General features: G+C 44.2%; 1 protein-coding gene across 5 annotated transcripts in view; it reads right to left on the reverse strand.

Annotated features, from left to right (window-relative positions):
- Nucleotides 1-15248, reverse strand: part of NAALADL2 (N-acetylated alpha-linked acidic dipeptidase like 2) — a 777627-nt gene that overhangs the window by 322485 nt on the left and 439894 nt on the right. For all 5 annotated transcript variants that reach the window (XM_081910933.1, XM_081910934.1, XM_081910935.1 and 2 more), the window contains one exon: nucleotides 7707-7826. In XM_081910933.1, the coding sequence (XP_081767059.1) occupies nucleotides 7707-7826 (120 nt within the window). The remainder of the gene's footprint in view (nucleotides 1-7706; nucleotides 7827-15248) is intronic.

The following is a 15248-nucleotide window of genomic DNA, read 5'->3' on the forward strand; positions in this document are numbered from 1 at the left end:
TACATGTCCACTTGAAGTTGCAATACGTGTATGTGTGTTGTTTGTTTGTGTGAAGTGCCCGCTAATATTCATTAGTATTTTTGTGTGCGATTTTGCCTAATAAACACACCTGTGCATTTAATTCAGCCAAATTTGCAGTGAAGGCTACTCAACTTAGCCAAAGCCATGTGACTTCCATTGAGACCTTCAGATTCTGCTTTTTTAAATGTATATTTATTGTACAGGTCAAATTTTTATCTTTTCATATATTTTTTTATGTATTATTTATGTCCATATGTTTCTGTTTGGCATTATGTTGCCTTAATAACAAATCTGAATTTGAGATATACAAAGTTTGGCAAGGATTTCCCCTATATTTTTTTTATGTTATATTTTGCTAATAGACACATTTTTAAGTACAATTTCCCTAATAGATGCCTTTGGGAGGAGGGGGGAATTGGAGAACTCTATCACAAAATTCAGAGAAGTTTGAATTTTGAAGGATAGCTACATTTCAGCTTGGCTGTTGTTTTGGGAAATGCAAGTTAGGGAGGTTTGTATGAAAATGGAAAGCAAACCCAATTTCTCCCCATCTCTACAGAATACAATTAAGTCCACTGACAGTGCACATTTCGCATTTCATTGCTAGAGATTTAAACAAGACCAGGAAAACATTAAAACTTTGTTGTTGTTGTTGTTTAGTCGTTTAGTCGTGTCCGACTCTTCGTGACCCCATGGACCAGAGAACGCCAGGCACCTCTGTCCTCTACTGCCTCCCGCAGTTTGGTCAAACTCATGCTGGTAGCCTCGAAAACACTATCCAACCATCTCGTCCTATGTCGCCCCCTTCTCCTTGTGCCCTCCATCTTTCCCAACATCAGGGTCTTCTCCAGGGAGTCTTCTCTTCTCATGAGGTGGCCAAAGTACTGGAGCCTCAGCTTCACAATCTGTCCTTCCAGTGAGCACTCAGGGTTGATTTCCTTCAGTATGGAGAGGTTTGATCTTCTTGCAGTCCATGGGACTCTCAAGAGTCTCCTCCAGCACCATAATTCAAAAGCATCAATTCTTCGGCGATCAGCCTTCTTTATGGTCCAGCTCTCACTTCCATAAATCACTACTGGGAAAACCATAGCTTTAACTATACGAACCTTTGTTGGCAAGGTGATGTCTCTACTTCTCAAGATGCTGTCTAGGCCTGTCATTGCCCTTCTCCCAAGAAGCAGGCGTCTTTTAATTTCGTGGCTGCTGTCACCATCTGCAGTGATCATTGAGCCCAAGAAAGTAAAATCTCTCACTACCTCCATTTCTTCCCCTTCTATTTGCCAGGAGGTGATGGGACCAGTGGCCATGATCTTCGTTTTTTTGATGTTGAGCTTCAGACCATATTTTGCGCTCTCCTCTTTCACCCTCATTAAAAGGTTCTTTAATTCCTCTTCACTTTCTGCCATCAAGGTTGTGTCATCTGCATATCTGAGGTTGTTGATATTTCTTCCGGCAATCTTAATTCCGGCTAGGGATTCATCCAGCCCAGCCTTTCGCATGAATTCTGCATATAAGTTAAATAAGCAGGGAGACAAAATACAGCCTTGTCGTACTCCTTTCCCAATTTTGAACCAATCAGTTGTTCCATATCCAGTTCTAACTGTAGCTTCTTGTCCCACATAGAGATTTCTCAGGAGACAGATGAGGTGATCTGGCACTCCCATTTCTTTAAGAACTTGCCATAGTTTGCCGTGGTCGACACAGTCAAAGGCTTTTGCATAGTCAATGAAGCAGAAGTAGATGTCTTTCTGGAACTCTCTAGCTTTCTCCATAATCCAGCGCATGTTTGCAATTTGGTCTCTGGTTCCTCTGCCTCTTCTAAATCCAGCTTGCACTTCTGGGAGTTCTCGATCCACATACTGCTTGAGCCTTCCTTGTAGAATTTTAAGCATAACCTTGCCAGCGTGTGAAATGAGTGCAATTGTGCGGTAGTTGGAGCATTCTTTGGCACTGCCCTTCTTTGGGATTGGGATGTAGACTGATCTTCTCCAATCTTCTGGCCACTGCTGAGTTTTCCAAACTTGCTGGCATATTGAGTGTAGCACCTTAACAGCATCATCTTTTAAAATTTTAAATAGTTCAGCTGGAATACCGTCACTTCCACTGGCCTTGTTATTTGCAGTGCTTTCTAAGGCCCATTTGACTTCACTCTCCAGGATGTCTGGCTCAAGGTCAGCAACCACACTACCTGGGGTATACGAGACATCCATTTCTTTCTGGTATAATTCCTCTGTGTATTCTTGCCACCTCTTCTTGATGTCTTCTGCTTCTGTTAGGTCCTTTCCACTTTTGTCCTTTATTATGGAAATCTTTGTACGAAATGTTCCTTTCATATCTCCAATTTTCTTGAACAGATCTCTGGTTCTTCCCATTCTATTGCTTTCCTCTATTTCTTTGCATTGCTCGTTTAAGAAGGTCTTCTTGTCTCTCCTTGCTATTCTTTGGAAATCTGCATTCAATTTCCTGTATCTTTCACCATCTCCCTCGCATTTTGCTTGCCTTCTCTCCCCCGCTATTTGTAAGGCCTCATTGGACAGCCACTTTGCTTTCTTGCATTTCCTTTTCATTGGGATGGTTTTCGTTGCTGCCTCCTGTATAATGTTACGAGCCTCCATCCATAGTTCTTCAGGCACTCTGTCCACCAAATCTAAATCCTTAAACCTGTTCCTCACTTCCACTGTGTATTCATAAGGGATTTGACTTAGATTGTATCTTACCGGCCCAGTGGTTTTTCCTACTTTCTTCAGTTTAAGCTTGAATTTTGCTATAAGAAGCTGATGATCTGAGCCACAGTCAGCTCCAGGTCTTGTTTTTGCTGACTGTATAGAGCTTCTCCATCTTTGGCTGCAGAGAATATAATCAATCTGATTTCAATGCTGCCCATCTGGTGATGTCCATGTGTAGAGTCGTCTCTTGTGTTGTTGGAAAAGCGTGTTTGTGATGACCAGCTTGTTCTCTTGACAGAACTCTATTAGCCTTTGCCCTGCTTCGTTTTGATCTCCAAGGCCAAACTTGCCAGTTGTTCCTTTTATCTCTTGACTCCCTACTTTAGCATTCCAATCCCCTATGATGAGAAGAACATCCTTCTTTGGTGTCACTTCTATAAGGTGTTGTAAGTCTTCATAGAATTGGTCAATTTCAGTTTCTTCAGCACCAGTAGTTGGTGCATAAATTTGGATTACTGTGATGTTAAAAGGTCTGCCTTGGATTCGTATCGAGATCATTCTATCATTTTTGAGATTGCATCCCAGTACAGCCTTCACCACTCTTTTGTTGACTATGAGGGCCACTCCATTTCTTTTACGGGTTTCTTGCCCACAGTAGTAGATATGATGGTCATCCGAACTGAATTCACCCATTCCCGTCCATTTTAGTTCACTGATGCCCAGGATGTCAATATTTATTCTTGCCATCTCATTTTTGACCACCTCCAACTTACCCAGGTTCATGGTTCTTACATTCCAGGTTCCTATGCAATATTTTTCTTTACAGCATTGGACTTTCCTTTCGCTTCCAGGCATATCCGCAACTGAGCGTCCTTTCGGCTTTGGCCCAGCCGCTTCATCAGCTCTGGATCTACTTGTACTTGCCCTCCGCTCTTCCCCAGTAGCATGTTGGACGCCTTCCGACCTGAGGGGCTCATCTTCCAGCGTCATAACTTTTATATGCCTGTTGTCTTTGTCCATGGAGTTTTCTTGGCAGGGATACTGGAGTGGCTTGCCGGTTCCTCCTCCAGGTGGATCACGTTTGGTCAAAACTCTCCACTATGACCTGTTCATCTTGGGTGCCCTGCTCGGCATAGTTCATAGCTTCTCTGAGTTCTTCAAGCCCCTTCGCCACGGCAAGGCAGTGATCCATGAAGGGGATTAAAACTAGTACCACTCAACAATTCTGAAGAACATAGTTAAATACCACCCAGTGTCAGATTACCAAATAGGCAGAATAGACATTATCCTATGGGCCCCATGGCTTTTAGGGACTCCGTGGCAACAGATCAAAATAATATGGATTTGATCTTGAAAGAAGATTACAATCAAGCTTTCTTAGTTCAATGTGAGGGCCCCCCTGAGATTTTGACTCCCTGGGAGCCTCCAAGGGGCTTAATCTGGCACTGATACTACCCAAACTATCCAAGGTCCTAGGGTTCTCATTAATTAATGTTAACAACAACAACAACAACAACAACAACACCTTTATTGTACAACCTGCGTACAATGAAATTAAACGAGCCTCCCTCCGCCCCACAAACACTTAGTTCCATTGGACTCTGTGTGCTTATCAAACAACACACCACAAGTCAATTTCGCTATGTTATTTTCCATTCAACAGCCTAACAGCCCAGGAATAGAAGCTATTTTTTAGCCTGTTGGTACAGCTGATTATGCTTCTATATCTCCTGCCCGAGGGTAGATTAAAGAAGTGATGGCCAGGGTGTGAGTCATCCCTGAGAATTTTTCTCGCTCTCCTAAGGCAATGATCCCTTGCGATGTCATCTAGCTGACTCAAGGGACAGCCCATGATATCATATGCTGTGTTCACCACCCTCTGTAGAGACTTTCTGTCCGTGGCTGTCAAGCCAGCATATCACACTGTGATACAATATGAAAGGACACTTTCTACTGTCGACAAGTAAAAGGAGTTCATCAATTGTTGTTTAACATTATTTTTTTGCAAGAATACTCATTGTCCGCAATGAAGTTTTAGATATATTGGGTAGTATCCGAGTAGCTCATTTAGTCAGCACAAGGATTTCCATTTGTGCAACAGATCTTCCTCCTCTCCTTTCCCTGTGTGCCCCCTGAGCCCTCACCAAATCTGCTCTGGAGTGTTGGGGGGGGCAGAAAGGATTTAGAAAGAAAGGTCCAATGGCACCATGTTATGATACTGTAATTTTCCCAGGAGCATCTTTGCTTTTCATTCCAAAGCTGACCGACCAAGAAGGACTGCAGAAATCTCCCCCTTGCCTCCCCTCTCCTGGAATCAATGGAAATCGTCAGGCTGAATGCCAGCACTGGTGATACTTTCTGGATTCCCCCAGAGTTCTTAACTGGCTATTCCTTTTTGTGCTATACTCCTTTCCATTACAGTACTGAGTTTCAGTGGCTGAGACACCCACAGTGTATCAATGCAGCTGGAAGCCTCAGATTTTGGAGAGAGTCCAACAGAGCTGGTAAGATCCCAAAAGCTCGAGGTTAGACAGGCAATGTGTTATGCTGAGCTTCACCTCAGGGCATGTCTGAATCTCCAACAGGACAAGTAATGATGTCTGAGATTGAGACTGAGATTTCTGATCTCAGATCACATGACAATAGGAGACAGCCATCTCCAGCTACTACTGCTCTCAGTTCATTTCATTTCATTTTTTTTTTCTCTGGCTCTGGCTCTTTGCCCTTTCCCTCCTTGTAATATCTTCTGCTGCAAACTTTGTAAAACGATGCCACAGGAGACTGAAGTGTGGAGCACACAGATTTTGCTTAACACCGTGCAACTCTTAGTACAGCTGCTGTAAAGCAGCATCTGTCAGAGGCTGCAGTTCTCTTCGGAAAAATCAGGGTTGTAAAGGACACAGCTACCTGCCTAAGTTTCCAGAAAAGCACCCTGTTGCATAGATTTTCCCAGCCTGGAGTGAACCAGGAATGATGCCAGAGACACTAACAATCAGATGATTGTCAGGGCTTGTAAACTGGATGGGCTGGTCTGACTCAATGTAAAGTATCTGACTCTCAGGCTAACTGGACCTAATGCTACAGGCCACAATATAGACAGGTTCAATCATTTAACTGAAAGCACCCCACAGCAGGGGTGGGCAAGGGTGCTCAAACAAGGCCCGCCTCCAACATCCCTGTGCACACTGGAGCCAGCTTTCCTATAAATGAGCAGGAAAAGTTCTGGAGGGAGACTTTTGTTCATATTTGCTTGAACATGAGTACAGCCCTCTATGCAATCAGGGTCTTAATTTTATCACAGTTCCAGTGACGCAGGCAGTTCTAGGTGTGTTCGAGCAAACCTGAGTAAAATCTCCACGCAGACCTTCCCTAATCAATGCAGGCACGTCAGGGACTGAGAAGGTGGGATGGGAGCTGAAGGTGGGATGAACAGGTGAGGCCAACATTTGTCAAAGGGCTTTCATTGGGGCAGAGCTTGGATGCCCCCCCACTTGCTTTTAAACATTGCATTTTCAGGAGAATGTATGAACAGAGTTCAGATGATATCTAATATAACATGTACAGTGGTACCTCGGTTACAGACGCTTCAGGTTACAGACTCCGCTACCTTGGGTTAGGAACTTTGTTTCAGAATGAGAACAGAAATCGCACTGAGGCGGTGCAGCGGCAGCGGGAGGCCCCATTAGCTAAATTGGTACCTCAGGTTAAGAACAGTTTCAGGTTAAGAATGGACCTCCGGAACGAATTAAGTTTGTAACCAGAGGTACCACTGTATACAGTGAAGCCTCGGGTTACATTGCCTCTGGCTTATGTCACCCTCGGCTTGTGACCGGCGCAAACCCAGAAGTACCGGAATGGGTTACTTCTGGGTTTGAGCCATTCACACATGCAGAGAAGTGCTAAATAGTGCCGTGTGCATGCGCAGATGTGATGCTTTGGGTTGCGGCATTTTCGGGTTGTGGCTGGGCCTCTGGAATGGATCCCTGCTGTAACCTGAGGTTCCACTGTACTCAGAAGCAAGTCACATTGTGTTCAAATGGGTTAAAAGGTAAAAGATCCCTGGATAGTTAAGTCCAGTCAAAGGCAACTATGGGGTTGTGGCACTCATCTCGCTTTCAGGCGGAGCAAGTCGGCGTTTGTCTGCAGACAGCTTTCCAGGTCATGTGGCCAGCATGACTAAACCACTTATAGCTCAACAGGACACCATGACAGAAACCAGAATGCACAGAAACACTTTCTTGCCTCAGCAGTACCTATTTATCTACTTGCACTGGTGTGCTTTCAAACTGCTAGGTTGGCAGGACTGGGACAGAGCAGCGGGGGCTCACGCCATCATGGGGATTCAAACTGCTGACCTTTGGATCGGCAAGCCCAAGAGGCTAAGTGGTTTAGACCACAGCGCCACTTGTTTACACCCAGGTCAGTGTGCACAGGTATTATAACCCATCCCCCCAAGCTTGTGTTTTAAACCAGATGTAAATGGGTTTATCTTATCTTCTTCACTCTTAGCAGTGGCGTAGCGTGGGGGGTGCAGGGGGGCCGGCCGCACCGGGCGCAACATCTGGGGGTTAGGGTTAGGGGGCACAAATCCACAGGTTAGGGGTGCAAATTACTTGCCTTGCCCTGGGTGCTGACAACCCACGCTACGCCACTGACTCTTAGTGCTGTTTTCTTAAAGCAAATTTCTCCCGGAAGCACAGTATGCATCAAACTTTTTTCAGCATCCACCTTGTCATTAAACTGAAATGTGTTAAACATTTATTTTGCCTTTGCAAAAAGAGAAAGAGAAAAGGAGCTAGCCAGTCACACTGCGTCATAATCCTGTGAGAAAAACTGGGAACGGAACACAGGTAACAAAAATAAAGCCAAAAACCGCAGGAGACGATTGCTGCAAAGAACCAATTAAATACAACTTTAGGTGAGCGAGTCACAACAAGGTGTCATCATAATGGTTGCAATTTGAAAACCAGAAAAAGGAACAATTCATTAGGGTAAAATTGCATTCATGCCACAGCTTACCTTATACAGCAAAGGCAAACGTCCTAGCTTCAGAAGCGCAATTTTCCTGGAGACATTTGCAGTATTTTGGATCCTGAGCAAATCTTCTGCAGTCCCGTACTGCACATCAAAGACTTCAGCCTGTATAAACAGAAATAGATGCTATTTATTAGTGTCTTCTTTCTCAACACGTTGAGGATCAGACAGATGGTAGCTACCAAGAGGCAATTCACAAGCAGTATAGGGTGGCAATCATGTTATTACACAGTGACAATCATATTTGCTGTTTGATTTACATGTGGCTAAACACGCCTACATGGTATCTGCACCAGTCCGTAGGTGTTTGCAAACACAAATCTTTCATTTGTATGTGCTACATTTTTATAAGTATAGACAAAGAGCCTAAATATAGATAAACAGCCAAAAAGTAATGTGTGTAGCAGCCTTCAGAGAGAAGTAGTGGTGTCATTAACCACAGACTTGGGGGGAGCAAAATCTTGGGTGTCACCCTGCCCTTAGCAGTAAAGACACTCGTGCTCACTGGTGCCTGTCTGCTGCCTTGGATTATACAGTCCTACCTCGGGTTACAGACCCTTCAGCTTGTGTTTTTTCGGGTTACAGACCCGCCGAAACCTGGAAGTACCGGAATGGGTTACTTCAGGGTTTCGGCAGTCGCGCATGCGCAGAAACACTAAATTGAGCTTTGCGCATGTGCAGAAGTGCTGAATCGCAACCTGCACATGTGCAGGCACGCCACTGCAGGTTGGCAACACTGTGGGTTGCGAACATGCATCCCGTACGGATCATGTTCACAAACCGAGCGTCCACTGTAGTACTCATCTGACCTCAGTATTTGCCTCCATGACAGTCTAAAGAAGTCTAAAGCCAGCAGTAGTTCTTTACCTAGCCTGCCAGCTGTGTTTCGTCATAGCAGCTTAACAACTTGGGACCAGTTTACCTATGAGATCACCTTGCACCACATGTGCCCATTTGACCACTTCGATTGGCGAAATTGGCACAACTGCAAGTGCCACATAATACCTGTTCCACATATATCAGAACACAATCATTTAATGTGGCAGAACATACACTTTGGAATTCCCTGCCTATTGAGATCAAGTTGGTTCCTTCACTGTACTATTTTCTGTGCCTTCTAAAAACATTCCTACTTGGCCTACCAAGATGCTGAAAAATGCTGATGTGGAAAACTGATTTCAAGGAAGAGTAGGATATTGTTAGAATGGGAAACCAAAGATGAAAAGGTTAAATCTGCTGTGACCCATTGGGTTAGGGATGTGGAGCATAACATAGAATTAGAATCATGGGGAAAGTTATGGAAATCTGGGTTGAAATTCACAGCATGTTCTACCCTGAGGGGGAACTTTATGAAAATGATGTGTAGATGGGACCTAAGACAAAGTAAATCAGCCAAAATGTATAAATCAACGTCAAATCTTTGCTGGAAATTTAAAGTAGCAGAAGGCTCATTTTATCACATGTGGTGGACATGTAAGTAGCTAAGGACTTTGGGGAGATGATTTATAATGAGTTGAAATAGATATTTAAGGTAACTTTCCCAAAAAGACTGGAAGATTTTTTACTAGGGATAACTAGAACAGAAAACCGTGTCCTCCCTAAAAGAAGGCATGTGTTGCAGTGAGACCTTGAGACTGACCTCCTGGTTGTGGGTCAGTATATTGGACAGCCACAACACCCGGTTGGTAGGTCCCTCATTGCTGGGTTTAATCTGGCCAATGGGGTGCAGTCTAAATCGAGCGAGGGACCTATATATACCTATGCACGTGACCCAGAGCTTCCTCTTCCAGGTCGTGCATCGGAACACCCGCCCACCTCTCCCTAATTTTAGGGCATTTTGCGGTTGACCTTGCTATGCCGTTGTGCGTTGTCTGTCATTGGGACAGGGGCATGGCAGGAATTTTCCCCACTTGGCTGATTGGCTGTTGCCATTTGGGTTTCGTCACAACTTGTAAGGTTGTGGATAGGCTCTGGTTCATATGATAGGGATGGGAGAACAGTCTTGCCATCCCTATGTGAGAGGTATTCCGTTAAAGGAATCCAGGGACTCAACTTGTTTGGTCAACCACTGAAAGGGGATTGTGCCCATGCCTGAGTCCAGGGGAGCATCTGGGGAGTGAATAGAGTCTGCTCCCAGGCTTTTTACCTGCCTCAGGTGTTCACCCTTGGCTGACCTGTGATAGAGCTCTGGGTCAGTGCTACCTGCAAGGGTGTAGGGAGCTAGTCGAACCAGAGCCTACGCAACCACTCACTTTTCTGTAATCAATCAAGTTGTGGCCTAAATTCTGCCAAAAAAACAAAACTAAAATTGGAGTCAAATGTGTCTTTATTTAGGGGAAGGTCTCTGGGTCTGAACATGCAAAACAGATAAATCTATTTCTTTACGCAACCACGGCAGCATTAATGGCAGCTGAGTTTACAAATTATGGTAAAAGTTTCTAAACACACTGTGTGAGCTTGGAGCGGTCAAACTCAGACAGCCTCTCTGATCAAGTTCACTTAGTGGAAGAGAAGAAACAGTGGAAAGAAGGCAAATGAAAGAACTTTCTCAACTGTCCATCACCAGACATGAGGGAGCGTGACCTGGTCAGGTCTAGAAACAACAGCATACTCTGTGGTCTTGACCCCTTTATGCATTTAACTAGAGTTAAACATGCTAGCTGTATGAAACTGCATTTCCTACAAAACGGGCTGCTGCCATGATTTCCAAAGAAGCAGACTCTAGTAATTGAATGCTTATGCTGCAGTGAATGTTTTAGTCTTTAAGGTACAGTACACGATTTTTGTTGCATTCATCTAGTGCCCCTTTCAGTACATTGGTAGGTGTGAGAAAACAAGGACTGATATTTCTGGTCCTTAAACGATTCTCAGGTGGGTTGTGGTGGAAAAACCTAAAAATGCATATGTATGATGCAAGTGAGGGACACAGGTGGCGCTGTGGGTTAAAGCCTCAGCGCCTAGGACTTGCTGATCGAAAGGTTGGCGGTTCGAATCCCTGCTGCGGGGTGCGCTCCCGCTGCTCGGTCCCAGCGCCTGCCAACCTAGCAGTTCGAAAGCACCTCCGGGTGCAAGTAGATAAATAGGGACCGCTTACCAGCGGGAAGGTAAACGGCGTTTCCGTGTGCAGCTCTGGCTCGCCAGAGCAGCGATGTCACACTGGCCATGTGACCCGGAAGTGTCTCCGGACAGCGCTGGCCCCTGGCCTCTTGAGTGAGATGGGCGCACAACCCCAGAGTCTGTCAAGACTGGCCCGTACGGGCAGGGGTACCTTTACCTATGATGCAAGTGTTTCCTGGAGACAGGATGTTATTCCTGTTAATAATGTATTCCACACTTACAGTACACATGGTGCTAATGCACTTTTGTAGTGTGTGTACTTTTGTACAATAAAATAAAATAATCCAACCATAATGAATGGAGTGGATTCTGTAATGCTTTTAGCTTTCACTTCTCCTGATGTTAAAATGGTATAATCCTGATCTTTATACATTCTGAATATGAAAGCAGAATCGCTGGTGGTAAAGTACAGATAAACTGCTTTCCTTGAGGGGAAAAATAATGCTATTTGAAAAACAAAGAGGAACACAGCCTTTTATCAGCTGCAGAAAAAAAGAACACTTGTGTGTTTGCTTTAGATATGCCAAGGTAAATCCTCTTATACCTAAAACTGTGGCGCTGCTAAACACTTTGATTCATCCATTCAAATGGGGTGCTTACTCTCTAAAATGCAATCTGTGGACTGAAAAGCATATGTATCTCCAGCGAAATCCAGCTTTGCACTAGATGGAATGAATAAATGGCATTCTTAGAATCAGAACAACAAAAGCTTTGATCAGAAAATGCATTAATAGGGGTGCTCCCATACTTTTCTGAAGCTATAGTTAGGGCACCTTTATATTTGTAAAATTATTTTGTTGCATCCTTCCATGTAATTTCAGAACCCTTGGGATTGGTCTGATTTCTGCTAGGAGTGCTATTGCTCCCTACATCTTAACTCAGGTTCAAAGTTCAAAGTTCCTCTCCAGGAAAACAAAATTGCTAATTGTTAACAATATTGTCTCATAATCTCCCTCCTCCATGTAGTATGCATGAAGAAGATGGAGACATGCTAAAGAGGAGGCAGAACTGCGGAACACCAACTTTGCCTCTGTCTTCACTCAAAAGGAAAATAGTGCTCAACCTGGTGATAACAGAATAAATGATTTAAGGAGAAAGCTATAGCCCAAGATAGGAAAAGAGGTGGTAAGGGAGTACCTAGCTATGTAAATGAATTCAAATCAGCAGGGCCTGATGAGCTGCACCCAAGGATATTAAAGGAGCTTGTGGGTGCCATCCCACAGCCTCTGTCTATAATCTTTGAAAGTCTTGGAGAACAAGTAAGGTTTCTGCAGACTGGAGATGGGCAGGTGTTGACTCCATCTTAAAAAACTGGGGGAAATAAGACCCAGGTATCTACTGAACGATGAGCTTGACGTCGATACCAGGAAAGATCCCAGAACAGATAATTAAATAGTTGGTATGCAACAGTGGAGGAATGGCAGATGAAGTTGATGGACTTTTGGGAGCTAGCCAACCTGACTGGAAGAGTCCACAACCAGAAGGAGGAGGAGTACCAAGAGGAATGGAAGAAATTCAAAGACTACTTAGCTAAATATGTTAAGATACCTTAAATAGAATTACTTGCGAGTATCAGATAGGCCTAGGATTTAAATATGTGATGTTGTAGAATACTACGTTAAAAGTTAAAATGAAAAGAAAGAAAGAAGTTGATCGACCAAGTAAATTTTATGTGAAAATAGTTTTGGAAACCTGCTACAATGATTTATATGGAAACTCAGCCAGGGAGATTCGAGGAAGTCACCCAAGAATGTTAACAAAAGTGGAATTATTACAGTTAGGATAAATGTCCGTTTGTGTGGTTTATTTTAATGTTTTCTTTTTATGTTTGTGGATTTGTTTGTTAGAAATTTGGAAAACTTTTTTTTTCTTTTGAAAATAAATAAATAAATAAATAGTTGGTATGTGAGGGACGCAGGTGGCGCTGTGGGTTAAAGCCTCAGCGCCTAGGACTTGCCGATCGAAAGGTCAGCGGTTCGAATCCCTGCGGCGGGGTGCGCTCCCGCTGCTCGGTCCCAGCGCCTGCCAACCTAGCAGTTCGAAAGCACCTCCGGGTGCAAGTAGATAAATAGGGACCGCTTACCAGCGGGAAGGTAAACGGCGTTTCCGTGTGCGGCTCTGGCTCGCCAGAGCAGCGATGTCACGCTGGCCATGTGACCCGGAAGTGTCTCCGGACAGCGCTGGCCCCTGGCCTCTTAAGTGAGATGGGCGCACAACCCCAGAGTCTGTCAAGACTGGCCTGTACAGGCAGGGGTACCTTTACCTTTACCTTTATGTGAGTACTTAGAAAAAAGGATGCTGCAATTACTAAGACCCAGCATGGGTTTCTCAAAAATCTCATTTCTTTTTCTTTTTTGATAGAGTTACAAGTTTAGTGAATCAGGTGAATGCTGTGAATGTAGTGTATCTTAATTTCAGTAAGGCTTTTTCAAAGTCCCCCATGATATTCATCTGGAGAAGCTGGTAAAAGGTGGACTGGATGAGATAACTGTTTATTGGATTTGTAGCTGATTGAGTGACCAAACCTAAAGAGCGCTCATTAATGGTTCGTCATCATCCTAGAAAAAAGTGACAAGTGGGATGACACAGGGTTCTTTCCTGGGCCCATTGTTGTTCAACATCTTTCTAAATGACTTGGAGGAAGGAATTGAAGGAATGTGCATCAAATTTGCAGATGACAGCAAAGTGGGAGGCATAGCTAATGTTGCAGAAGACAGAATTGGGATTCACTATTATCTTAAGAGATAGGAGAACTGGGTCTGACTGAACAAAATGAATTTCAATATGAACAAATGTAAGGTTCCGCATTTAGGCAGGAAGAACCAGATGTACAAATATAAGATGGGGCACACCAGGCTTGCCAGTAATGCATGTGAAAATGATCTAGGGGTCTTAGTAAAGGTAAAGGGACCCCTGACCATTAAGTCGAGTCAGGAATGATTCTGGGGTTGCAGCGCTCATCTCACTTTATTGGCCGAGGGAACTGGCGTACAGGTCATGTGGCCAGCATGACTAAGCCGCTTCTGACGAACCAGAACAGCACATGGAAGTGCCGTTTAACTTCCCGCTGGAGCGGTACCTATTTATCTACTTGCACTTTGACATGCTTTCAAACTGCTAGGTTGGCAGGAGCAGGGACCGAGCAACGGGAGCTCATCCCCTTGCAGGCATTCGAACTGCCAACCTTCTGATCGGCAAGTCCCAGGCTCTGTTGTTTAGTGTTTAGACCACAGTGCCACCCACGTCCCCTAGGGGTCTTATTAGATCACAAATTAAACATGAACCAGCAGTGTGACACAGCAAAAAAAAAAAAAAAGAGTTAATGCTATTCTAGGCTGCATCAACAGAAGTATAGTGCCCCAATCAAGTCATAGTACCACTATTCTTCCTCAGTCAGACCACACCTGGAGTCCCACCACAGTTTTAGAAGGCTATTGACGAACTGGAATGTATGCAAAAAGGGTGACCAAGTTGAATGAAGGTCTGCAATACAACTTAATTGATATGCTAGTGCAAGCATTAGCACTTGTGAAATGGGTTTTCCTCTATGTGCACTCCATGCCATCCTCAATTTTTATCCATTGATTGCTTTCTCCTCCAGGAGTTTGTCCAGTCCTCTTTTAAAGTCATTCCAAGTTGGTGGCCATCACTGTTTCTTCTGGGAGTGAGTGACTTCTCTTAACTATTTGTATTCCCTTCCCCCATATCCTGAATCATTTTGAAAAAATTCTATCATGCCTTTCCTCTAGACTAAAAAGTCCAAAATGTGGCAACCTTTCTTCACAGGCGAGTTGCAAGATTCAAACCAGGAGCTCATATATTCAGCCTCAGTCTTAAAGGCACCATACAGTACAAAGTGGTGAAATTTGCTGGGGGTGAAGAAAATCTGCAATGCTCTTTGCACTGAAATATGTCTGGGACTTGATGAAGTGTGCTATTATGACAGTCACTTGAAGGCACTTGCTATTTTGAATCCACCAAGTTTATTTACTGGCTGATTTTGTCTCCTATTTTACCTGATCTTGAAAATCAATGCGCTTATGATTTCATCGGGGGCAGGGTGGGGGCTGGCAAAGTTCTGGCACAGAAATTTGTGTTTCTATTTAAACTGGAGCATTTTCCTGAGTCTCTCTCTCCCCCCACCCATCCTCCACTGCTCTCCCTCAGCTATTAATGTACATTTCAGAGGCTCATATCCTTAGTTACGCTAAGACCAGACCATGTCATTACAGAGGAGGCAGGTTTAGTCGTTGTCTGAGGACTATTCCTACCTCCGGGTCTGGTCCTGACCGGATGGATACTAGAATCAGCAAGGGATACCCACATGACCTGAAAGTGTTGCTGTGCAATGCCAGGTCAATGATTCATAAGACCACTGCCATCCATGACTTGATCATGGATGGAGGATTT

The sequence above is a fragment of the Podarcis melisellensis genome (genome assembly GCF_964234715.1).
Source record: "Podarcis melisellensis genome assembly, chromosome: 5".
Classification (NCBI taxonomy): domain Eukaryota; kingdom Metazoa; phylum Chordata; class Lepidosauria; order Squamata; family Lacertidae; genus Podarcis; species Podarcis melisellensis.